Source organism: Ranitomeya variabilis, chromosome 4, assembly GCF_051348905.1.
Source record: "Ranitomeya variabilis isolate aRanVar5 chromosome 4, aRanVar5.hap1, whole genome shotgun sequence".
NCBI classification, from domain to species: Eukaryota; Metazoa; Chordata; class Amphibia; order Anura; family Dendrobatidae; genus Ranitomeya; species Ranitomeya variabilis.
The window spans coordinates 251,785,818-251,812,208 of record NC_135235.1 but is presented as its reverse complement, the minus strand read 5'-3'; the positions used below and the strand labels follow the sequence as shown (position 1 = coordinate 251,812,208).

Here is a 26,391-nt window from a genome sequence, read left to right as displayed (position 1 = left end):
AATCTCAGAATGTAGCCTAGGATAAGTACAGGATCAGTAATGTAATGTGCACAGTGACTGCACCAGCAGAATAGTGAGTGCAGCTCTGGAGTATAATACAGGATGTAACTCAGGATCAGTAATGTAATGTGCACAGTGACTGCACCAGCAGAATAGTGATTGCAGCTCTGGGGTATAATACAGGATGTAATTCAGGATCAGTAATGTATGTACACAGTGACTGCACCAGCAGAATAGTGAGTGCAGCTCTGGGGTAAAAGATTGCGGAGACTTGTGTGTCGTAAACAGTGACTTCCTCCCTTCCCACAGATCCCACAATGAAAACACAGACAAGCCTGGATGGGTTGAACAGGTCGGTCACAGTTTATTAATTACATATGCAGAGAAGGGCAATTACAAGTCATAACGGGCTCATTTCCAAAGGACCTGTCTGCGACCGACAGGCGGGCAGCCAATGAGTGGTTACGAACCTTTGCCCTTCTCTACTACAGGATGTAACTCAGGATCAGTAATGTAATGTATGTACACAGTGACTGCACCAGCAGAATAATGAGTGCAGCTCTGGGGTATAATACAAGAGGTAACTCAGGATCAGTAATGTAATGTATGTACACAGTGACTGCACCTGCAGAATAGTGAGTGCAGCTCTGGGGTATAATACAAGAGGTAACTCAGGATCAGTAATGTAATGTGTGTACACAGTGACTGCACCTGCAGAATAGTGAGTGCAGCTCTGGGGTATAATACAGGATGTAACTCAGGATCAGTAATGTAATGTATGTACACAGTGACTGCACCAGCAGAATAGTGAGTGCAGCTCTGGGGTATAATACAGGATATGTCATGTACGGGCACAGGGACTCTCCTTTGGGTATTCTATCTGAGCTGACCCCGTGTTTTGGGGTGTCGCTTTGCTCCTACGTCCCTCGTTGTGACATTCTTTGCTGCTGATTGCTATTGGACCCGGCTTTTGCAGGTTTCTGCTCCTTTCTTGTACCTGGGAGATTAACAAATTGAATTGTAGTTTTTGCACAGATTAGAGTTTTAGAAACTGTTTGTTAAAGGGATCCCACCTCTAGCACAGGTTCGGACATCTATAACTGAAGTCGAAAGGGCAAATGCAGCCATAACTTTTCCTGATTTCATTCTTTTAGTCTATGGGTCATCTTTTGACTAAAATTGGAGAAAAGCAACTGAAAAATGTGAGGAAACCGAGCAGACAGGCAAACCATGTTTTTTTGTGCATGTCTGAAAAAGATGACTACTGCCAGGATGGAGGTCGGACCGTGTATGGCTCCGTCGGAGTTCCCGTTGGAATGCTGTTTTTCGAGGGTTTTGCATCACGTGTGCCTGGCGGAGCCTTCTAGATGTTTGTACCTCGTCACCAGCTGCACCCTACGCTGTGATCCATGTTACCGTGTCTGCGGAGCTCCACCTGGTAACGCTCGTCCTCAGGGAATGTATTCTTCTTCACAGCCGCCCTGTTATTCTGTATCATCCCGGCAGTCGCCACCTTCTGCAGACCAGTAGTGGCTGCTCTATATCCCCCAAAGAGTTACAGACGGATCTGATAATCCGAGCGGTCATAACCAGACTGTGTGCGGTTCTGCCGTGCCAAAATAGTTTAAAGTCCATGCCGGGACCGTCCATAAAGCAGATGGCTGCTGACCATATATCTCGCGACTCCCTCCCTCCACAGTGTTATATACATAGTACTTAAAGGGGTCTCCAGTGTGCAAAAACCCCATCTGTGAGTGCAATGGAAACCGCCCACCCCTCCATTTCATCAGCGATCCAGCGCAGAAGGTTCTCCCCATTCTCATCAGTGGTGAGGACTCCATTGGAAGCGTAGACTTTCTCTAGTATCTGTCCTCCGCTCCGTGAGCTCGGGCAGCTGTGATCTCCTGTCTCCTGAGCTGTTTTTTTTTTACGATTTGTGGGTATCTCAAAACTTAGACCTCCGCCACTCTGCAAGCAGTTAGTAGGACAAGAAAATCTATTAAACAATAACTAAACGTTTGTTACCATTTTAAGCCTGTCTATATGTCCCTCTTGTACATTACAACTGATGGTGAGAACGATGCAAAAAGTGAACATTTTGTACAATCTGCGACTTTTGGAGGCTAATTTATTATTATTATTAATATTTATTTAATAGCCTTCTGCTTGATCTCGGTTCATGGCGTCTTGATGGATGAATGATCTGTAGGAAAATTGATCTTGTGCAGCCTCGATCGGTCACCGGGGTTTTCTCCACCACTCTCTTGATAGTATCCTGCCATCAGGTTATGTCCTTCTCCAGTGATCGCTCTTTTTGTGGAGAAAAGTAGAACTTGTTGGACCTTGCTATGTTGTTTTTTTTTTTTTTTTTTTTTTTTTTCAACCTATAAAAACTATGTAACTATGTATGTCATATCTTGGTGATCCTTGCTTCCAGGGACATGTCTGTCTGGATTTATTCCAAGATTGATTTGGAGGCTAAAGTTACTCCAAAAACCGATTAATAATTGTGGGTGAGAGCCGGAGAGTCGTCATCCTCAGTCCGGACTGAAACTTTCCAGCCTTTGGATCAAAGATTTGTTTCCTATTAACCAGCAGCATCTGAACATCCGGAACATGGCGCAGAACTACTCACTGTGCACGAGTCCAGGATCCCTTTATCTTTGTGTTTCTCTGAGCTCCTGGTACCATTGCAGTGTAGGATAGGTCAGAGGTCACATTCAGGAAGCAAAGACCCCCCCCTAAAATGTGTGTAGGTAAGTCGTGAATGTCCCATAGTTTCAGCCTAATGCCTGCGGACCATCACAGTCCTGGAATGATGCTAAGTTTCCTCTCCCACATTCTCTCTATCAGGGGGACGGGCAGCGTTGACCCTTCTCCAGCTCAGATGTTCCCACATACTTAAAGAGTAACCGTATATTTATTACTTTTTTTTACATAAATCAATAATACAAGTGAAAGTAAGAAACTATGTAATATATCTTACGACACAACACTGCTTCTTCCTCTGCCTGGACTGATGTTTAATTCTCAAAATTCTCAATTCACAGGTAAAATAGGGTGAGTTCAGATTAAACTGGACCTTTATCCAAGTCTACACGCTGGAGAATTCTTTTTCTTTTCTGCTCTTAAGGTACCTTCACACTACATGACTTTGCAACGATAACGATAGCGATCCGTGACATTGCAGCGTCCTGGATAGCGATATCGTTGTGTTTGACACGCAGCAGCGATCAGGATCCTGCTGTGATATCGCTGGTCGTTGCTGAAAGTTCAGAACTTTATTTGGTCGTCAGATCGGCGTGTATCGTCGTGTTTGACACCAAAAGCAACGATGCCAGCGATGTTTTACAATGGTAACCAGGGTAAATATCGGGTTACTAAGCGCAGGGCCGCGCTTAGTAACCCGATGTTTACCCTGGTTACCATTGTAAATGTAAAAAAACCAAACAGTACATACTCACATTCCGGTGTTCGTAACGTCCCCCGGCGTCTGCTTCCCGCACTGACTGTGAGTGCCGGCCGTAAAGTAAAAGCAGAGCACAGCGGTGACGTCACCGCTGTGCTGTGCCTTACGGCTGGCACTCACAGTCAGTGCAGGAAGCAGACGCCGGGGGACGTTACGGACACCGGAATGTGAGTATGTACTGTTTGTTTTTTTTTAACTTTTACACTTGTAACCAGGGTAAACATCGGGTTACTAAGCGCGGCCCTGCGCTTAGTAACCCGATGTTTACCCTGGTTACCCGGGGACCGGCATCGTTGGTCGCTGGAGAGCTGTCTGTGTGACAGCTCTCCAGCGACCACACAGCGACGCTGCAGCGATCGGCATCGTTGTCGATATCGCTGCAGGTACCTTTACTGGTGAGTTCAGATTGTTCCATTACTGAGATGGGTGATGGCAGATAGCGCTCATTGTTCTATGGACTTGGCAGCGGATTGCCTGTCACCTCTGAACTCCTCCATAGAATTAAAAAAGCACCAACTGTCCTCTCCATTCTCAGTAATGGGAATCTGTCCTTGCTAAATACTGATTTTACCCCTGAATTGAAAGTCCATTTGGAGAAAGAAGCAGATTTTTTTATAAGATATATTTACTGCTTATTTATGGAATAAAAATCACTCTTGAAGCATTTCGGATTTGCTAGTTTCTTTATTTTTGCGATGGAGGTGATAATTCCTAGTAATTAATAAGAAAAATTTGAAAAATGACTATGTGTGTGAGCCGAATATCACAGACCGGACTGATGGCAGCAGCGCCGTGTGCAGCAATGAGCCGGTGATATCAAGCAAACAACATATTGATCACAGGTTCAGTCACCTATAAACCAGCGCCCCAAGATGTCCCTGACCCCAGTGCTGTTGTCGACACACCTCACTATGTGCTGCAGAGCAGCGCTCCCAATAATAACAATGATAATGTTACAGTACAGGGTGATATAAGAGGAGCGGTGATATCACATCTTATTACAGTACAGGGTGATATAAGAGGAGCGGTGATATCACATCTTATCACAGTACAGGGTGATATAAGGCTGGTTTCACACTTGCGTTTTGATCTGCAGCGTTTTAAAAAAAAAACGCAGGTGGTGAGAAAACGCATGTAAACGCTGCGTTTTTTAGGCGCATGCGTTTTTGCATGCAGAAAAAAACGCGGCGTTTTGACGCATTTACATGCGTTTTTTTCTGCGTTGGCGTTTTTGAAACGCATGCTGAGAAGTGTGTGACAGCTGCTAATCATCAAAATCAACTAGAAAACCCACTATTAATAGAATTACATAGGGTTAGGGTTAGGATCCCTAGGGTTAGGGTTAGGGGTAGCTTTTTATTAGAAGAATGTCCTGGTCACCAGGTCACTGATAAGCCACCCCCCACCATCAAGGTGATAAAGGGATCCAAACCCTAACCCTACCCCTAACCCTAACCATAAGCCTAGGGATCCTAACCCTAACCCTAAGGGTTAGGGTTAGGATTCCTAGGGTTACTAGGGATCCTAACCCTAACCGTTACCCTAGGGATCTTAACCCTAACCCTAAGGGTTAGGATCCTAACCCTAACCCTAAGGGTTAGGGTTAGGATCCCAAGGGTTAGGGTTAGGATCCCTAGGGTTACTAGGGATCCTAACGTTAGGGTTAGGATCCCTAGTAACCCAAGGGTTAGGGTTAGGGTTTTCTTGTTTTTTTTTGTGTTTTCTTGTGTTTTTCTATAGAAACGCATGCATTTAAAAACGCATGCACACGCATGTGCTTAAAAACGCATGCGTTTACATAGACAGCAATACATTTTTTTGCCGCGAATAAACGCATGCGTTTTTTTGCGGCAAAAAAACGCCGCTAGAAATTACTACAGGTTGCATTTCTGCAACTAAACGCACGCGTCAAAAAACGCATGCGTTGCCGAAAACGCGTCAAAACGCATGCTAAAAAACGCATGTGTTTTTAATGTTAAGTATAGAAAAAAAACGCATGCGTTTTTTAGCGCTAAAACGCTGCAGATCAAAACGCAAGTGTGAAACCAGCCTAAGAGGAGCGGTGATATCACATCTTATCACAGTACAGCGGTGATATAAGAGGAGCGGTGATATCACATCTTATTACAGTACAGGGTGATATAAGAGGAGCGGTGATATCACATCTTATTACAGTACAGGGTGATATAAGAGGAGCGGTGATATCACATCTTATTACAGTACAGCGGTGATATAAGAGGAGCGGTGATATCACATCTTATTACAGTACAGCGGTGATATCGTGCTGTGCTCCTGTCTGGTTGTGCCCCGGTGTACATGGTGGCACAGGACGCTGTGCAGGAGGCCGGTGAAGCTTGTGGCTGCCGTCCGTTGTGTGTGTAGCTGGTGTCTTCTTTCCGCGGCTTTGCTACTTTTTGCTTTGCAGCCACATTAGTCACCCCTGCAGCCGCTCACTTCTGATGCTCTGTCCCACCCTCATGCTTTACACTGCATTTCTGCTTGTTTGCATTGACTATTTTATACAAATGCAATTTTTCTCAAAGAATTAGTAAAGCCTAAAGAGAGCTGAGACTGCCATGTATGACTATGGCTGCCTCCCAATATTGGGAACGTTTCTAAGAAAGAAAACTCGTCCCTCCAGCACAGACATGTGCTTTAGTCCTGAGGATTTCTAGACTGGCACACTGTAACGATCCTGCTGTGTGCAGACCACTCGTGAGACTGACAGACATTCACTCACAGCAAACAGGCTGCAGCACATTCATGAACGGAAGTTTCACCAATGATATTACTGTATTGTCATAATATATATGATGATAATTCTCGACCTCCCTCTTCAGGTCAGCCTCAATGACTCCCACAACCAGATTGTCGTCCACTGGGCCGGAGAGAGAAGTAACGTCATCGTGGGTCTCACCAGAGACAGTCTGGGATCTCTGGGCACCAAGAGCAGCAATGTGAGTGACTAAGGAATTGTGTATCTCTCATGGAGGGAGGACGTTGGGGTCCGAGGGACGGAGGGAGGACGTTGGGGTCCGAGGGACGGAGGGAGGACGTTGAGGTCCCAGGGACGGAGGGAGGACGTTGGGGTCCGAGGGACGGAGGGAGGACGTTGGGGTCCGAGGGACGGAGGGAGGACGTTGGGGTCCGAGGGACTGAGGACGTTGGGGTCCGAGGGACGGAGGGAGGACGTTGGGGTCCGAGGGACGGAGGGAGGACGTTGGGGTCCGAGGGACGGAGGGAGGACGTTGAGGTCCGAGGGACGGATGGAGGACGTTGGGGTCCGAGGGACGGAGGGAGGACGTTGGGGTCCGAGGGAGGACGTTGCGGTCCGAGGGATGGAGGGAGGACTTTGGGGTCCGAGGGACGGAGGGAGGACTTTGGGGTCCGAGGGAGGACGTTGGGGTCCGAGGGATGGAGGGAGGACGTTGGGGTCCGAGGGACGGAGGGAGGACGTTGGGGTCTGAGGGACGGAGGGAGGGCGTTGGGGTCCGAGGGACGTAGGGAGGACGTTGGGGTCCGAGGGAGGGAGGGAGGACGTTGGGGTCCGAGGGACGGAGGGAGGACGTTGGGGTCCGAGGGACGGAGGGAGGACGTTAGGGTCCGAGGGAGGGAGGGAGGACGTTGGGGTCCGAGGGAGGGAGGGAGGACGTTGGGGTCCGAGGGAGGGAGGGAGGACGTTGGGGTCCGAGGGACGGAAGGAGGACGTTGGGGTCCGAGGGACGGAGGGAGGACGTTGGGGTCCGAGGGACGGAGGGAGGACGTTGGGGTCCGAGGGACGGAGGGAGGACGTTGGGGTCCGAGGGACGGAGGGAGGACGTTGGGGTCCGAGGGAAGGAGGGAGGACGTTGGGGTCCGAGGGACGGAGGGAGGACGTTGGGGTCCGAGGGACGGAGGGCGGATGTTGGGGTCCGAGGGACGGAGGGCGGACGTTGGGGTCCGAGGGACGGAGGGAGGGCGTTGGGGTCCGAGGGACGGAGGGAGGGCGTTGGGGTCCGAGGGACGGAGGGAGGGCGTTGGGGTCCGAGGGACGGAGGGAGGGCGTTGGGGTCCGAGGGACGGAGGGAGGGCGTTGGGGTCCGAGGGACGGAGGGAGGGCGTTGGGGTCCGAGGGACGGAGGGAGGGCGTTGGGGTCCGGGGGACGGAGGGAGGGCGTTGGGGTCCGGGGGACGGAGGGAGGACGTTGGGGTCCGGGGGACGGAGGGAGGACGTTGGGGGACAGAGGGAGGACGTTGGGGTCCGAGGGATGAGATTCTCTTGATCAGTTGAGAGAATTGAATGTTATTTTCCAAAAGTATGTTAATATTCTTAAAGTAATGTAGGTGGAATGCCCCTTTGGGCTCCTGCCCATCTTGGCTGCTCCATGTGTGTAATGCGGTGTGTACTTCTGATTCTCCGCAGGTCTACGTGTCTTACGACTATGGAAAAAGCTTTAGCAGAATATCTGACAAGTTTCGATACCCCTCTGACGGCAGATCTCCCACCGTAGCCCAGTTCTTTCACAGCCCTGTGGATAACAAGCGGGTAACTTGTAGTCTGCGGCCCACGATATGGGTCAGGGGTGACCTGGAGGTGACCCCCATATAGAATATAATGTGGAAACAGGAGAGGTGGCGACGTGTTCTTGCGTAGAGAGAATGGGGCGGCTTTCTCCCTTGTCCGTATCGGGCGGTGCTGCAGATACACCTCGGCGTAGTAAAAGGCTCTGCCACACATTCATTTACGCTGCTTAAACCTCTCAACATGTTTAAGATCTCTGCTTGCTTTCAATAAATGAGTATTCTTATGTAAGAAACTCTGTAGACCTAATGCTTCTCACAGATGAGGGTTTGTTACTCTTACATCTAGACAATAGTCTGTGAGATAATACATCAGCAACACAAGTCTCTCTCCTATCCTGATGTTTGTTACACTGTGTCAGTGCAGGTACATGTATCAGTCTACAGTCCAGGGCTTAGCAAGAAGAGATCATCAAAATGGTGAGAAATTGTAACAAATTATTCCAGAGAGGTGCAGTTTCAGAGGTGAGGGTCCTAAGCGATTATTGCAGCGTGATGGTTGCCCCCTGACTTTTCTTTCTTGTGTTTCAGTACATCTTTGTCGACGCTGACGCCAACTACCTGTGGATCTCCACAGATTTCTGTGTTACCGTGAAGGTGTTTTCTATTCCCTTCAAACCGACGGATCTCCTCCTGCACAGCAATGACAGCAACCTGGTGCTGGGGTACGACAAGCTGCACCCCAACAAGCAGGTGAGGTGTAATGGTATGAAGTCCGACGTGTGCTGGCTGCTCCGATGCTCCGGGTTGTCAGATGCTCTGCGCCGTCGGACAGAATATCATTGACTTCACAATCGCACCGACCGCTCAGAACAAGTATGGAGAGAATGCAACAATTGCTGCAAACAGAGGCTGCTTTCCCTCTGCAGCCTTGGAGGAGCACTGAGGCCGGCCGGATCTAGTGACCTGTTTAGCTTTAGAGCAGCTCTTACAAGCTCTATAGCAAGCAGCTTACAAGTGCTGCACTCATTGCCTTGGAGACTGGCCACCACTGACAGACTGCAGAGGTGGCTGGTAACCTAGGCAATGAGCAGACAACTATGGAATTGCCAATCTTTCCATTCTTGGGGACGGACAGGATTTTTATTTTTAATAAGACGTTTTTGTAAAGTTGCTTTTTTTTTTTTTTTTTTACAAGCAGTTTGCAAAGTTACCTATTTAACAACCTCTTTAAGGCTAAGTGCAAATACCATTTGTGGCCATAGGGACCCATAGCAAAGCCCGTCATCTGCACGGTGTATGTTATTCCCTGACGATCCTGAGTGTATCCCAGCGCGGCCTGTGTCCTGCACGTTATATAAATGCGCGGGCGCTCAGGGCCCAGACGGAGGCCAGAGGAACCTGCTGAAGGGGGCGTATTGGTAACAGCGTGCCGGGAAACTCTTGTAAAACCCGTCCAGACCTTGCCCTGCTCACACAGCCGAGGATAATCCTCCATGAGCTAAACACGTCAGCAGCACAAATCTCTCTTGTGCTGATAGTTTGTTACAATGTATCAGTACAGGAACAATGATCTCTGCTATGAGGTTAGGACAGTTTGTCAGTTTTTGGATATAAATAAGAACATCTTTTTTTTTTATTCAGCTTTGGAAGTCTGAAGATTTTGGGCAGACGTGGATAATGATCCAGGAGCACGTCAAGTCCTTCTACTGGTAGGTGCCGCAGAGTCCATACCCCACCGTCACTAGCCGGACTGATAAAACATAAGTCTGGGCCTTTGTCAGCTGCAGCTCTGAATAATAATAAAAATGACAAAATAAATATCACTTTCCTTGCTTTGCTCTTATCCGATTTCTGTGCCGGCCCTATAAATAATCAAGGTGTTAAAAAAGGTTATCAATAATCTACAATGTATCAAGTTAGGAATGAACGCTTCTTTGATTCTGTGGCCGTGGTAACGCTCATCATTGTATCACAGCCAGCCACCACGTGATATCAGGGGACTACATGATGGATGATGGTGGGAATGTCATATATGTTCATCCCGCGATTGTTCTGTGTGGTCTTCTCCCCTCAGGGGCTCCGCTCCTCTGGACAAACCAAACACGGTTTACGTGGAACGTCATGAGCCCCGGGGCACCTCCACCGTCCTGCGCAGCACAGATTACTTCCAGTCTCGTGAAAGCACAGAGCTGATTATCGAGGACGTGGACGGCTTCCAGCTCAGGGACAATTACATGTTCGCCACCAAGACCACGGTAAGCGTCTCCCCCCAAGAGCAGGCGCATTGTAGCCGGATGAAAAGATGCCTTGTAGTTATAAGATAAGAGATATATTGTAACTGTAGGATTGGTGTAGGGTCAACAATACCTTGTATCTCTATCTCTAGACCTAATCCTACAGCTATGATGCATTCTTAATTCTTCTTCCCAATCCTGATCCTATATTTATGATTCAGTACCACAACCTAAACCTGGTCCTACAGCTATGCCGCATCCTCGATACTTCACCCTAAATGCGATCTTACACATATGCTGCATCTTCCATCTTACACCCTAAACCCAATCCTACAACTTTAATATATTCTTGATTGTTTATTGCAAACCCGATCCTACAGCTATTACACATCTTTGATCTTACAGATACAATCAAGGCTACAGTGTAGCTGTCTGACAGGGTTTAGGGTGCAAGACCTAACCCCGATCCTGCAGCTACAAATATATACCTTATGTTATCCATAGGATCAAAGATGCATCATGCCTGTAGGATCTGATTTAGAGTGTGGAATTGAAGATGCAGCATCTCTGTAGGATCGCATTTAGGGTGAAGGATCGAGAATGCGTTATAGCTGTAGGATCTGATTTGGGGTGCAGGATTGAAGATGCAACATAGTTATAGGATCGTGTTTGGGATGAAGGATCAAGAATGCATCATAGGTGTAGGTTTGAAGATGAGGCATATCTGTAGGACTGGGGTTAGGGTTTAATATCCTTAATATTAAACCCTAAACCCAATCCTACAGATATGCCGCATCCTCAGGATCAGTACAGGATCAGTAATGTATCTACATGGTGACTGCACCAGCAGAATAGTGAGTGCAGCTCTGGAGTATAATACAGGATGTAACTCAGGATCAGTAATGTATGTACACAGTGACTGCACCAGCAGAGTAGTGAGTGCAGCTCTGGAGTATAATACAGGAGGTAACTCAGGATCGGTAATGTATGTACACAGTGACTGCACCAGCAGAGTAGTGAGTGCAGCTCTGGAGTATGATACAGGATGTAACTCAGGATCAGTAATGTAATGTATGTACACAGTGACTGCACCAGCAGAATAGTGAGTGCAGCTGTGGAGTATAATACAGGAGGTAACTCAGGATCAGTAATGTAATGTATGTACACAGTGACTGCACCAGAATAGTGAGTGCAGCTCTGGAGTATAATACAGGATGTAACTCAGGATCAGTAATGTAATGTATGTACACAGTGACTGCACCAGAATAGTGAGTGCAGCTCTGGAGTATAATACAGGATGTAACTCAGGATCAGTAATGTAATGTATGTACACAGTGACTGCACCAGCAGAATAGTGAGTGCAGCTCTGGGGTATAATACAGGAGGTAACTCAGGATCAGTAATGTAATGTATGTACCCAGTGACTGCACCAGCAGAATAGTGAGTGCAGCTCTGGGGTATAACACAGGATGTAACTCAGGATCAGTAATGTATGTACACAGTGACTGCACCAGCAGAATAGTGAGTGCAGCTCTGGGGTATAATACAGGAGGTAACTCAGGATCAGTAATGTAATGTATGTACACAGTGACTGCACTAGCAGAATAGTGAGTGCAGCTCTGGAGTATAATACAGGATGTAACTCAGGATCAGTAATGTAATGTATGTACACAGTGACTGCACCAGCAAAATAGTGAGTGCAGCTGTGGAGTATAAGTTCACACTAGGCTTTTTTCAGCGTTATTTTTCTGCAGCAAAACCTGGTCTCTTGGCAGGAAAGAAGCTGCTGAAAAACAGCATATTTTCCTTGTTTTTTTTTATTTGTGTTTTTTTGCTGCGCTTTTGGCATGATAGTTTTGTCTCTTGTGCATGCTGATGTTGGATACCTGCGTTTTTGCAGCTTTTTTTTTCACCACCCATTCATTTAAATGGGTAAAAAATACTGAACAAATGCTGAAAGCAGTGACCTGCGCCATTGTGCAAAAAACTAAAAAGCATAAAATCCTGATGACAAAAAAACAAGATGTATGTATGAGATTTCTGAAACCTCAAAGACTTTGCTGGTGCTGTAAAACGCAGATGATGATTTGCATAAAAGATACATTGCAAAAACGGCCAGTGTGAACCTAGCCTGATACCGGCGGTGCTTTACTTCCTCACAGTTGTTTTCTCTGTCTCTCTATATTGCGGGATGTATCTTCTCGGTTACTTTCATTCTTCTCTCTACATTTCCCGTCCTTTTCAGTGGATTTATGACGCTCCGTCTTCTTTTCAGCACTTGTTGGGCAGTCGGGATCAGTCCTCGGTGCAGCTGTGGGTCTCTTACAACCGCAAACCAATGCAGTCAGCGCAGTTTCTAACCAGGCATCCGATCACAGTAAGTCGCCCATGTGTCGGGCTTTTACATTTGTGTGATATTCCATAACATTCCTTTATAATCTGTCATTTAATATTCCAAAAATGTAACAATATAACAGGAAAGTATCTTCCTCTTTCGTGTGCAGGAATACTACATCACTGACGTCTCTGAGGATCAGGTGTTTGCATGTGTCAAGCAAAGCAACAATGTAACGAACCTGTACATATCGGAGGTGGAGGGTCTGCGCTTCTCTCTGTCCCTGGAGAACATCTTGTATTTTAATCCTGGAGCCGGGAAGGAGACGCTGATCAGGTACCGGGACATTCGGAGCCGCTCGCCACGATCTGCCCTTCACCTTAGCAGAGCCAATGTCTCCACCTTCTCAAACCCTCCGCTTGCTTTTGTTTACATCTTGTAGTTAACTAGTACTGGCGTTCACACAGCTGAGGGTTTGTTGCAGTGGCACAGAGATACTCATGGGCTGCTGATTGTAACTTTGTCTACAGGTTTCTGGAGAACGAGCCGTTTGCCGACATTCACCGTGTGAAAGGCGTGAGGGGAGTGTACATCGCCAACACCCTCACGGGGCCTCTGTCCAAGGAGAACGTGGCCTCGGTCATTACTTTTGACAAAGGAGGGACATGGGAGTATCTCCTGGCCCCGGGGTATAGTGGTTTTGGGGACACTGCTCGCTGCATGGTAAGTTGTCACAGTGTATCAGGTCGTTATTTACATTGTGTCCTCCGCCTTGCACCGATACACGGGTGTTTCAGACTCGCTCCTGTTGCAGAACTCCAAGGAATGTCATCTACACCTGGCGCAGCCACTCAGTCAGGTGACCGCGCAAGGACGGGTCATGCCCATCGTCTCCAAGGAGTCCGCGCCAGGGTTAATAGCGGCCACGGGTAAGACTGTTACAGGCTTTAGTGATCAGAGATTTTAAAGCCATTTCTTTATTTTGTTGCATTACTAAAATAATAATCTGTTTTCTTTTTTTTTTTTTTGCGCATTACCTGTACATGTTCTTGTCTCTCTAGGTTCAGTGGGCAAAGATACAATCCGTAAAATTAACCTGTACGTGTCCAGCACTGCGGGGGTGAGGTGGAGAGAGGTAACGTCATCTCCTGGCTTTCTCCTTCCTTCTCGCCTTCCTCGCTGCTTATTCCTCATTATGTCACGTTTTTGCAGTCTCTCCTAGGATCACATTTTTGCACTTGGGGCGACCATGGCGGTGTGTTGGTGGCGATTGCACAAGGAGTAGAAACCAACCAGTTAAAGTACGACATGATTCGTGGGGTCCGTCTTTCACATCAAAGGTTTTCTGTAGCGTCCATTTTTCTTTTTCACTCTTGATTTTTCAGGTACAGTACAAATGAAGGGGAAACCTGGAAAACCTTTAACTTTTCTGACATCTCGCTGATCGTGTATGGATTACTAACGGAGCCAGGGGAGAAGAGCGCCGTGTTCACCATCTTTGGCTCCTATGTCCATAAGGGGCACAGCTGGGTGATATTACAGGTCAACGCCAGCGATGTTCTTGGTGAGGACCTCTGTAGACCTCTGTCTGCAGAGCGATGGATTTTCGTTCTTTGTATAAGGTCCTGAGTTTTCCGGGCTGCTTGGTATTGTATTGATGCCACTGAGCTGCTGGCCTCCCTTAAGGGGATATTGCCAAACGTATCACTATGGATATGGGATGGGAAAATACTTTGTGATTTTCTGGGGCCAAACACTGATTCTGAGAACGGGGTGATAACGTTGCCCCTTTGGAATGGAGCGCTGGCCCCTTAAATCTGTGCGCCACCGTTCATACATTGTCTATGGCAATGCTGGAGAACGCTGTGTGCATGCGTGGCCACCACTCCGCTCTAATGGGCATTTCAGGGTCCTGATTTTGGGATTATTGGGGTCCCACCCACAGCGATCAGAAATGTATCATCTATCCTGTGAATAGGTCTGGACTTTTAATGTTGGGAATAACTCCTTTAATGGTCCATAATGTGCCAGTCGGGGGCTGGAGAAAGCTCATCACTTCTTTCAACCATCGAACAGAACGTATTGTGGGGATGGGGCCATTCCCTGCTTCTTGCATTCATGTTGCTTTATTATTTGTCTTTTTTCTGCAATCTTCCCCACCTCTGTATTGTTCTTGGCATATTGAAGACAATAACTTCCCCACCTATGAGACCACGAGGTTGTAGTACCGCAGCACAAAGCCTCTGTTACAAGGCTTTTGCAGTTTTTTGTTTTTTTTGCTACTGTTTCCTAGATTAGATTGGTGCCACGCCGTCCCTGTACACCGTGGCCACTCCTGTGCAAATGTGGCCCTGATGCTGCAGGTTATATTTAGCTCAATTTAATGGGGCTTTATAAAAAGGCAGCCGAGAGCAGGTAATGGGTTAAAAGCAAATGAAATATGAGTTTACATTTGCGGATTCGCTCCCGTGCTCCTCTGTCACCGGCGTACCTATTCTCCCTGCCGGTCGTGGTTTCTGTCAGTCACGTGACCAGTCCCAGTGATTGGCTTTGGTGGTCACGGGACTGAAGTATGGCGATCGAGGGGAGACGGGCAGAACAGCGGAGTGTTGAAAGAGGGAGTGTAAGATTTATTTGTTAACCCATCCCCTACTTTTGGCTGTAAATTTATTTATATAAGAGAAATACTTTTTAAGGATAAATATATTTGGTGCATAGAGAAATCTGCGGATCAGGGTTTATTATAATTACTGTTAGGTCTCATGCAGAAAAGTGAAGTGCAGTATGGCTGACGTGCGGCAGTGTGTCAAAAATAGTTCTGTGCCGGTTTAACAGGACAGTCCTGACAGCCTGGCACTGAAGATTATGTCACCATTGTGCCCTGCTGCCATCGCTTGCTCCAGTGCTGCCGTCGCTTGGTCCAGTGCTGCCGCCGCTTGGTCCAGTGCTGCCGTCGCTTGGTCCAGTGCCGCCGTCGCTTGGTCCAGTGCCGCCTTCGCTTGGTCCAGTGCTGCCGTCGCTTGGTCCAGTGCTGCCGTCGCTTGGTCCAGTGCCGCCTTCGCTTGGTCCAGTGCTGCCGTCGCTTGGTCCAGTGCCGCCGTCGCTTGGTCCGGTGCCGCCGTCGCTTGGTCCAGTGCTGAGCCAGGTTTTCACTGCCTCTCTCTTGGTCTTCCAGGCGTCCCCTGCACTGACAATGACTATAAGCTCTGGTCTCCGTCCGATGAACGAGGCTACGAGTGTCTGCTGGGAAGCAAAACCGTGTTCAAGAGGCGAACCCCGCACGCCACCTGCTTCAATGGTGAAGACTTCGACCGGCCGATCACAACCTCCAACTGCTCGTGCACCAGACAAGACTTTGAGTGGTAGGGAGCATTCTGTAGGGATTTACCACTGCTGTTAGATTGCTGCGGGGAGCATGTGGTGGGCGACGCTTTTGCTGGATAGTGGAGACAGTCAGCAATTGCTGCCGTTTTAAGTAACCTTTTAGATTTCTTGTCTCCAAAACTGTGACTCCAACTGCTGCCAAACTACAACTCCCAGCATGCTCCGAGAATCATCCGCCGCTCTGGGTGATTCCCTCCTGTGCTGCTGGCAGCTGTGACTCTCCGACATCTTCCTTAACTGGTGTCCTTTATCTCGCCAGTGATTACGGCTTTAAGCTGAATCAAGATCTCCGCTCTGAAGTTTGTGTTCCTGACCCCGAGTTTGCAGGAAGCCTCTACCTCATCCCCTCGCCGTGTCCGGTGGGAACGACGTACAAGAGAAGCCGAGGGTGAGCGCATCTCCTGGGGGATCGGGCTTGTCTGACACCGTTTTTCTACATTTAGTGACTTTCTCTCTTTAATTAACGGCACTAAAGTAATTAATTTGTTCTTAATTTTTTTTGCATACGACGTCCATTTTTTAGCTTGTAAATTTACGTAGTGTGGCGCAATTTGCAAAAAAAAAAGACAACTTTTTGTTCCTTTTAATCACCAGCCCTTCATATCTGTATTTTCTTATATTTTTTTCTATGTTTTGTTTTTTTTTTTTAACAAAAACAAAAGTGTCAGGGCTGAGAAAAGTGAATGTAGCAACTGACTTGCTGTGATGAGCCGTAGATTTCATGTCCACACGACACAAAAATGCGACCGGTCTCTTAAGATTAATGCACCGAATACATTTTCATGATGTCTGTTATAAATTAGGCATCTATATATAAATACATCTTTTTTTAAGATCTCTGCTTGCTGCAATACATTGAGGAATGTTGCCCCACATATAGGCTGACGAGCCGTCTTGCATGGTGTTACGTTTGTCTCCATCCTCCGGATCTTCTGATCCCACGGTGTTACGTTTGTCTCCGTCCTACGGATCTTCTGATCCCACGGTGTTACGTTTGTCTCCGTCCTCCAGGTCTTCTGATCCCACGGTGTTACGTTTGTCTCCGTCCTTCGGATCTTCTGATCCCACGGTGTTACGTTTGTCTCCGTCCTCCGGGTCTTCTGATCGCACGGTGTCTCCGTCCTCCGGATCTTCTGATCCCATGGTGTTGCGTTTGTCTTCGTCCTTCGGATCTTCTGATCCCACGGTGTTACGTTTGTCTCCGTCCTTCGGATCTTCTGATCCCACGGTGTTACGTTTGTCTCTGTCCTCCGGGTCTTCTTATCCCACGGTGTTACGTTTGTCTCCGTCCTTCAGATCTTCTGATCTCACGGTGTTACGTTTGTCTCCGTCCTTCGGATCTTCTGATCCCATGGTGTTACGTTTGTCTCCGTCCTCCTGGTCTTCTGATCCCATGGTGTTACATTTGTCTCCATCCTCCGGGTCTTCTGATCCCATGGTGTTACGTTTGTCTCCATCCTCCTGGTCTTCTGATCCCACGGTGTTACGTTTGTCTCCGTCCTCCGCATCTTCTGATCCCCACGGTGTTACGTTTGTCTCCGTCCTCCGGGTCTTCTGATCCCACGGTGTTAAGTTTGTCCCCGTCCTCCTGGTCTTCTGATCCCATGGTGTTACATTTGTCTCCATCCTCCGGGTCTTCTGATCCTATGGTGTTACGTTTGTCTCTGTCCTCCGGGCCTCGTGATGTCACCGCTCATACCTGTGTGACTGCTGGGTTTATATTTTGGGATTTGTGTTTGATATCAGAGATATTGCCTTACATTACTGCACGTCTTGACAGTCAGCTCCTCGGTTTAGTTACCGCAGGATTTCTGGAGACACGTGTTCTGGAGGAGACGTGGCGGCTCGGCTGGACGGAGAGGACGTCCCGTGTCCCGTGGGAGGTAATTGACATCCGGGTTTACTCTCCATTGGGACTGTCACAAGTTCCCCCCCCCCCCAGAACGCGGCTGCACATTACACCCAATCGCCGTGTAACCAAAAGTTCTACAACTTTCTAACATATTTTATGTTTCATTTTCTTACAATTTTTAAAATCTCTGATTGGTGTCAGTGAATCGAAACATTGCTCACATTCAGTGCCTGAATAACTACACCGGTTTTATACTTCTTACAGCTGAGGGTTTGTTACAAATTTGTCCAGTCCACATCATGACTGTAAAAAAACCATCTGGCCAGAAGAGAGATTCCTGCTACGAATGTAACAAAACCTCAGCTGTCAAAAATTTTTGCTTTATAGTCTCAGCAGCAAATGGAAATCCTAAAATTGCTAAAGAATTGAAATGCAAAAAATATTAGAAAGTTTCAGAACTTTTCTTGAGATGAGATGGGGCCCCTATAACTGTATGTTCTGCCCCTTTAATTTGCCTTGTATTCGGGAGACCCCGGAGAATATTGTTTCTGTCCTCGCATCTGATGAGGATCTTCCCATGTCCCTTCTGTGCTTCATCCTAAAGAGGAAAATGAGTTTGTTTTGTACGCCATGAGGAACGCCATCTACCGGCATGACCTGTCTTCTGGGGTCAGCGAGGAGCTGCCGCTGAAGGGTCTGCGGGGGGCTGTAGCCTTGGACTTCGACTATGAAAGTAATTGTTTATATTGGGCCGACGTCACCCTGGACCTCATACAGGTAAAGCCAACCCCAGAGCTGCGCCAGTATGTGCGATACCAGCGGGTAACAACAACCAGGATGCTAAGTGTTTACTTTCTCACAGCGACTCTGTCTGAATGGCAGCACCGGGCAAGAAGTCCTCGTGAAAAGTGGCCTGGAGACTGTGGAGTCCTTGGCGTTTGACCCTCTGAGCCAGCTGCTTTATTGGGTCGATGCTGGAATTAAAAAAATTGAGGTATGACATGATATCACAATTCTATATTATACTCCAGAGCTGCACTCACTATTCTGCTGGTGCAGTCACTGTGTACATACATTACATTACTGATCCTGAGTTCCATCCTGTATTATACTCCAGAGCTGCACTCACTATTCTGCTGGTGCAGTCACTGTGTACATACATTACATTACTGATCCTGAGTTCCATCCTGTATTATACTCCAGAGCTGCACTCACTATTCTGCTGGTGCAGTCACTGTGTACATACATTACATTACTGATCCTGAGTTACATCCTGTATTATACTCCAGAGCTGCACTCACTATTCTGCTGGTGCAGTCACTGTGTACATACATTACATTACTGATCCTGAGTTACCTCCTGTATTATACTCCAGAGCTGCACTCACTATTCTGCTGGTGCAGTCACTGTGTACATACATTACTGATCCTGAGTTACATCCTGTATTATACTCTGGAGCTGCACTCACTATTCTGCTGGTGCAGTCACTGTGTACATACATTACATTACTGATCCTGAGTTTCATCCTGTATTATACTCTGGAGCTGCACTCACTATTCTGCTGGTGCTGTCACTGTGTACATACATTACATTACTGATCCTGAGTTACATCCTGTATTATACCCCAGAGCTGCACTCACTATTCTGCTGGTGCAGTCACTGTGTACATACATTACATTACTGATCCTGAGTTACATCCTGTATTATACCCCAGAGCTGCGCTCACTATTCTGCTGGTGCAGTCACTGTGTACATACAATACTTTACTGATCCTGAGTTAAGTCCTGTATTATACTCCAGAGCTGCACTCACTATTCTGCAGCCTCAGAGCATCATTCCCGTCCTCTGGCTCTCCCTCTCTGTATCTCGGGTGCTCGGCTGTTAGATGTCTGTTCACACTTGCAGGGTCTGGCGATACTTAGGATTGTGCCCTTTTCGCTCTTGCAGGTTGCTAACCCTGATGGAGACTTGCGTCTGACTATTCTCAACTCCTCGGTCCTGGAGCGCCCCCGTGCTCTCGCTTTAGTGCCTAGGGAAGGGTGAGTCTGCTGTTGGCTGCTTTTCGTGACGATTGCTCACCCCCGTAGTGTCTTCTTGTCTTGTCCGGCAGCAGCGGTTGGAGGTGGGATCTCCATGACAATCTCTGCCACATCCTCTGAGTGTATTTACTGCCCGTACACAGTGACGACCACGTTCCCGCGTGATGGGTGTAGGGTCGCTGTGAGCAGCTGAGCCGTTTACTTTCACCTCCTTGGCGGTGGGAAGTCTTGATGAAGGGGAAGTGGCCTTGATATAGCGTCACTCCAGGTCACCTGGCAGCCGTATCTGCTCCTTATACAGAGGGACCCCCATGTTTCTGTCTGCAGGTTCATGTTCTGGACAGACTGGGGAGACGAGCGGCACGGGATCTACAAGAGCGAGATGGACGGATCGGGGGTGACGCACCTGGTCTCCAATGGCATTAAATGGCCCAATGGCATCTCTGTGGATGAGAACTGGATCTATTGGACCGAGGCTTATATGGACCGGATCGAGAGGATCGACTTCAGTGGGCAGCAGCGGCAGGTGGTCCTGGACAACCTGCCCCATCCGTATGCAATAGCCGTGTTCAAGGTAAGCGGCTCCTCAGCGGCACTGGCGGGTAACAGCGGAGTCGCACCATGTATGCTAACACTGCCCCATATACCCTAATACTATCCTATATAAATATAATAATATATCCTATATATACTAGTATTTCCCCCTATACGCTAGTAACACCTGCTATACGCTAGTAATATCCCATATGCACTAGTAATATCCCATATACGCTAGTGTCACGGTTCACGGGAAGGATACCTTTATCATCCCCACCACTCACACCAATATGTCATGAACCGCCGTTGTTTGGTTGCCCCTGGTTCTTTTTTAAGGGGATTTATCTATATCCCATTTCTCAGTTCCTGTTTGGAACTTGCAGCTCTCTGTTGCCTCCCTTACCCTCAGGTCAGACCGGGTACTGCACCTAGGATAATTAGTCTTCGGAAATCCTGCCTTACTTTGTACTGGCTAATGGGCACGCTGCAGCGAGGGCGAGGAACAATAACTATCAACGCTGCCAGTCGCTACAAAGCCTCCCAAATGCACAGGACAAATCCCGCTGCCACCATCTCCGATTTCTCCTTCGCCTCATTGGGGGACACAGACCGTGGGTGTATGCTGCTGCCACTAGGAGGCTGACACTAAGTGATACAAAGAAAGTTAGCTCCTCTCCTGCAGTATACACCCTCCTGCTGGCTCTCAGCTAACCAGTTCTTGCTTAGTGTCCGTAGGAGGCACATGGACTGGTCTGCTATTCAGACCCAAAGAACTCTTTTTACTTTTACCTTTTTACCTTTTACAACGGACGAATGGGGCGACGGATTCTTTCATGTTCCGATCTCCCCGAACCAACAACAGGCGAGCACGGGAGTTTTACCTCTCCGTATCCTCTCCTGCGACGTGGGAAACCACTGCCTGAGTTGATTCTAGGGGCGACGGGCCCCTTCAAGGGCACCGATCTCCCCCTCCCTTATCAGACGAGCACTGGAGTTTCACCTCCAGTATCCTCTTCTGCAGCCAGGCCTATTGCCGGACATTCAGCCCTGCCCACCAGGTTTTACCCTCGGCTGTTCAGAGGCACTCTCCAGCGTGGCGTCCGAGCAGCCCCCACTGCACCACCACTATTAAAGGCACATGACCAACCACCGCACCTTTAGGCACATGACCAGTATATCCTGGTTCTTAAAGGCACATGACCATTTAAAGGCACATAAACAGTATGCCCCCCTAAAGGCACAAGACCAGTATTCCGTGGTCTTAAAGGCTCATGACCAGTATTCACTGGTCTTAAGGGCACATGTTCAATCCGAAGCTGGTCACTCTAACTGAGCTCTGGAGCCCTCCGCCGCTGATCCCAGTTTATTTCAGAGTACCTAGTCCCCCTCAGTGGACTTTGTCACTAACCGCAACCCATGGTTTCTCTGACCAAGAGATCGAATCCCTCTGTGAACCCTCTGTGGCTCGGAGTGCTCGCAGGACCGATATACATGGTCCCTCTCCTACAATGGGAGCCGTCGGCTAGCAGGGGCCGCAAGTATTCTAGAAAAATGTACAGGCGTCTATAAAACGGAAGTTTTCATTTCCTGATCTCTCCCCTATGATTTTTTGACAACAACGCTCTGAATATGGATCAGATATTGCCTTGGATTGCCGGAGCTTCAGAAAAAGAGGGACTCACCTATTTATATCAACAAATTGACGAGCGGTTCCCTGGACAGAAGCCTCTACGTGGGATGCCATACCTGGTCTGATTTTTAAGGGCGACGGGTCCTTTAAAGGGCACCGATTTCCCCCCCCCCCACACCATCAACAGACGAGCACATGCAGTGTCGCCTCCATGTATCCTCTTCTGCATCCAGGCCTATCGCCAGACAACCTGCCCTGGCGTCCGAGCACCCCTCTTTGTATCACCACTATTTAGCGGCTGATGCAAGAAAGCGGACGATTCCTCCCTGTTAAGAGGATGGTGGATCGAGGGTTCCTAATTTTCTACTCTGCACGACGATGGCAAGAGACTGTATTTTCCTGACCTGCTGGATGCAGCCCCGCATTCTGCCACTTGGCTGACTAACCGGGTAGAATTTCTTATGGTATACCTACCAGTGTCCCTGCCCGATGTATCATCAATTAAAATACCGCAGACGGTCGGATAGCAAATCTGGTTCGTTCCGTCTTGTGGCTTCGGGTTCAGCGCCGCTCTACCCTTCCTTAGCCGCCACATGGGTTGCTGGACCAATAGTCTCCTGGTCAGAGACCTTAGCTACTTCGATTCACACAAATAACCTTTCCCCGAAGACCGTACAGCTGGCCAATCAAATCTTAGCGGGAGACTAACAAACAAGGGATCGTATCTTTTCTACAGACCCAACCAGCAGTGGAAGCGTTGTCCAGGACAGTCTAGATCTAAGGGATCTTGGTTCCAAAAAGGGGGAATGAAAAGTAAGACCGATCCTGGACCTCAAACTTCTAACAACCTTTGACAAGGTCCTCCTTTTTCAAATGGAGTTCCTCCGCTCAGCCATTACTTCAACAGAAAAATGTGGAGTTTCTGGCATCCATCGACATTCGGGATTTTTACCCTCACATTCCTATTTTTCACCTCTACAATAATCCCTTCGCCTTCCATTGGCGAACAGCATTTTCAAGTCACGACCTTGCCCTTCGGCCTGGCTACCGCACCAGAGTGGTCGCAAGGGTCATGGCGGTTGTCATGTGCCTCTTGCACCCTAGAAGCATGGTCGTCCTGCCCTATTTGGTCGACTTTCTAGCCGCTCTTCAAGGACTACGCTGAGTCGTCTATATCACTTGCAATACCCTCTCACTTGGGCTAGCAGCTAAACTTAGACAAGTTTTTCCTCATTCCCAGCCCAGCAGATCCTTTTTGAGGATGATCCTGCACAAGAAGGATGGTAATCCTCTCTCGAGTCAAGGTCGTGGCCCTTCAACAGGGAGCTCGAGCACTTGGTAACTCATTCCCTCGGTTCATTCAATTCGCTAGGAGGGTTCTGGGGAAAAAGACGACAATGGAAGCAGTTTCTTTCGCTCCGCTCGTTTTCAGCAAGTCAACCAGGCTTTCAAAGGGCAGTCTCTGAGCTCTTTCCTCATCCAGAGCCTTCTCCTGGTCCAATGGTTATTAGGGAATACCAATGCCAGTCTTCTTCTCCCGATCATTGCACTGGGGATCCGAACGGTACGGCTAATCCTACAGCAGGTCCACTGCCTTCAGGCGGGTCAACCATCCGTCTTCAATTGGATAATGCCACGGCTGCGCCATACGTCAACCATCTAGCAGGTACCCACAGTCAAGCGCCATGGCCGAGGTACCTCGCACTCTGATGGGCCGAGATCTATTACTCGGTGATCTCAGCAGTACATATCCCTGGAGTAGAACACTGGGCGGCAGACATATTCAGCTGTCAGGGTTTCTCCTCAAGTGAGTGGGAACTTCACTCGGAAGTCTTCCATCAGATCTGCCTTCACTGAAGTGCTCCAGATGTAGGTCGGATGGCGTCCAAATTGAACACCAATGTACTCCAGTTCATGGTTTGACCTCGAGATCCAAGACCATCGCAGTGCATGCTCTGTTCTTCCATGGTACCAATTTCCATAACCCCTCTTCCACTACTTCTGAGATCTTTTTGGAAGCAGAAAGGGTCCCAGTGATCCCGGGAGACCCATACTGACAATGTCAGGTTCTCTCGCTTGCCGTACTAGTATTTTTTTTCCGTCTTATTGCGACAAAACTGCAAATATGGAATTTCTAGCAGGGAGTCTTCACCTGTAGTTCTTCCCTACCGCGTACCGTTAGATCTGTGGGACCTTAATGGTCCTGGGGATCTTACAGTAGACTCCTTTTTTGATCCGGACAGACTTTACTATCAGGGATGGTCGCTCCCCCTTTTTTTTTTTCTCTGCGTTCCTGTCATCCTGATGAGTCTTCAGAGCTCGCCGCTCTGTTCTTTTAGACTTTTTTCCTTATTACCATCAAGGCAAGGTCGCCCTCAGGCCATCTCCTTCCCTCGTTACCAAGGTGGTATTGTATTCCCACTGTCGCAGGGGCATCGTCCTTCTCTCATCTCTTTCGGCTGCAGTCCACAAAACGGAATGGGTTCTCCATAATCTGGAAGAAGTGAGTGCTCCGAGTGGGTACGTATCGAGGACCGCGTCCTTCCGAAGGTTGGACACTTTACTTGGGCTTCTCGATGGTAAGACGGCTTCCTGACGGTCACAGGAAGGGTTTAGCCTTTTCATCAGCCATGTTAGCTTGGTGGATTCTTTTCACCATCCAGGAGTCCTTCCGTGCTAGATGTCAGCCTATCTCCCTGTCTGAGGGCTCTAGACACCAGACGTCGGCAAGCACGGCCGCAAGCTTGCAAATTCCTCCAGTCCGCATGTATTCTTGAAGCACTATAATTCCCACACTTCCACAGATGTGAGTCTGGGCAGGCGGACTCTACAGGCCGCGGTGACGCACTTGTAAGTAGCGGTTACACCGGCCTGATCTGATGTTGTCCCCACCCAGGGGCTGCTTTGGGACGTCCCACGGTCTGTGTCCCCCAATGAGGCGAAGGAGAAATAGGGATTTTTGTGTACTCACCGTAAAATCCTTTTCTCCGAGCCATTCATTGGGGGACACAGCTCCCTCCCTATTATTAGTTTGTGCTTATTTTATAATTTGACATGCTATACTCTCATATGTAATGTGACATGCTATACGCTCATATGTTGTTATTGATCTCCTACTGCTTTTGCACCGAACTGGTTAGCTGAGAGCCAGCAGGAGGGTGTATACTGCAGGGGAGGAGCTAACTTTCTTTGTATCACTTAGTGTCAGCCTCCTAGTGGCAGCAGCATACACCCACGGTCTGTGTCCCCCAATGAATGGGTCGGAGAAAAGGATTTTACGGTGAGTACACAAAAATCCCTATTTTTTAATCATTAACGGGTCCGGAGCCAACCCAAATTGGTAGCGTAATTCACTTTGGAGGACGTGACTGTACTTATAGAGCAAGGAGAGACAAAGCTAGTAATTTTATATTTTACTCCAAAAAAGGTAGGCAGTGTTTACAGAAGTATAAAAATATATTATAAAGACAAGTTTCGTATGTATAATACAACTACAAATAAAATGGGTTTAAAGTTGAAAAAACACTTACATTTCGTTCAGATCATTTCATCTCCTGGCTGACCATGTGCTCAGGGAACACATCAAGATGCATCACACATCTGTATAGCAGCTACACCCCGGGCAAAAGACACTCAAGACTGATGTCACACTCAGTTTTCTCCCAGCCCAAAACCAAGGCACTTCCCCTGTGGTGACCTCACTCAGAGGCTGAATTCCCCCCCCTTCTTAGAGTTATGACAAGCCTTTTCGATACATAACTCGCTGTATGAACCTCGTATGTGAACACCATGATCAGGATGTTCACCACGTCAGGGGGGTTCTTTTAAGTATAAACAGTAGTTACATGATCCGCTTACGGAGAAACCCACTCCTTGCACTCATTGGGTTTAGCTCCTAGCGATTTCAGTGAGCTATAGATCTCTCGATGGACATCCGGAATATATAATCCTTATATCTCTATCCCTGATTGGTGCCATTATACATAACTTTAAAAGAACAAAGAGTCCCATGCAGTTTCTGTACCAGTTTTGGCTGGTATTAGGCGGGAGGGGGGAATGAGGAATTTAAGGACCCTGGCATTCGCAGCACAAAGCCATATAAATTCTTCAGTGAATGTGCTGGCTGGTCTCACATTACACTATATAGTAGGGGGGAGGGAGTTGCCTGAAGGCAAAAAGAGAAGAACTTTCTAAACAGAGCTAAAGAGTGGGGTCGGAAAAGCACACAGCGTGTGTCTGAAAAGCCATGGACCCTTTAGGTATATACTCAAAACATGGCATATTCATATTATCGTGACAGCTAGTAGTATCCCATATATGCTAGTAATACCCCCTATACACTGGTAAAACCCCATATATGCCGGTAATGCCCCATATATGCCAGTAATAATAATAATTATAATAATTT

The 26,391-nt window shown here is 48.0% G+C and overlaps 1 protein-coding gene across 2 annotated transcripts in view; it reads left to right on the top strand.

The window, feature by feature from the left end:
- Positions 1 to 26,391, top strand: part of SORL1 (sortilin related receptor 1) — a 64,280-nt gene that overhangs the window by 5,140 nt on the left and 32,749 nt on the right. For both annotated transcript variants that reach the window (XM_077249467.1, XM_077249468.1), the window contains exons 2-20: positions 6,310 to 6,426; positions 7,872 to 7,994; positions 8,561 to 8,722; positions 9,614 to 9,681; positions 10,047 to 10,227; positions 12,482 to 12,583; positions 12,711 to 12,877; positions 13,072 to 13,264; positions 13,356 to 13,470; positions 13,603 to 13,676; positions 13,754 to 13,842; positions 13,927 to 14,105; positions 15,717 to 15,903; positions 16,185 to 16,313; positions 17,723 to 17,808; positions 18,382 to 18,554; positions 18,640 to 18,771; positions 19,725 to 19,816; positions 20,144 to 20,390. In XM_077249467.1, coding sequence (XP_077105582.1) covers positions 6,310 to 6,426; positions 7,872 to 7,994; positions 8,561 to 8,722; positions 9,614 to 9,681; positions 10,047 to 10,227; positions 12,482 to 12,583; positions 12,711 to 12,877; positions 13,072 to 13,264; positions 13,356 to 13,470; positions 13,603 to 13,676; positions 13,754 to 13,842; positions 13,927 to 14,105; positions 15,717 to 15,903; positions 16,185 to 16,313; positions 17,723 to 17,808; positions 18,382 to 18,554; positions 18,640 to 18,771; positions 19,725 to 19,816; positions 20,144 to 20,390 — 2,616 coding nt within the window. The remainder of the gene's footprint in view (positions 1 to 6,309; positions 6,427 to 7,871; positions 7,995 to 8,560; positions 8,723 to 9,613; positions 9,682 to 10,046; positions 10,228 to 12,481; positions 12,584 to 12,710; positions 12,878 to 13,071; positions 13,265 to 13,355; positions 13,471 to 13,602; positions 13,677 to 13,753; positions 13,843 to 13,926; positions 14,106 to 15,716; positions 15,904 to 16,184; positions 16,314 to 17,722; positions 17,809 to 18,381; positions 18,555 to 18,639; positions 18,772 to 19,724; positions 19,817 to 20,143; positions 20,391 to 26,391) is intronic.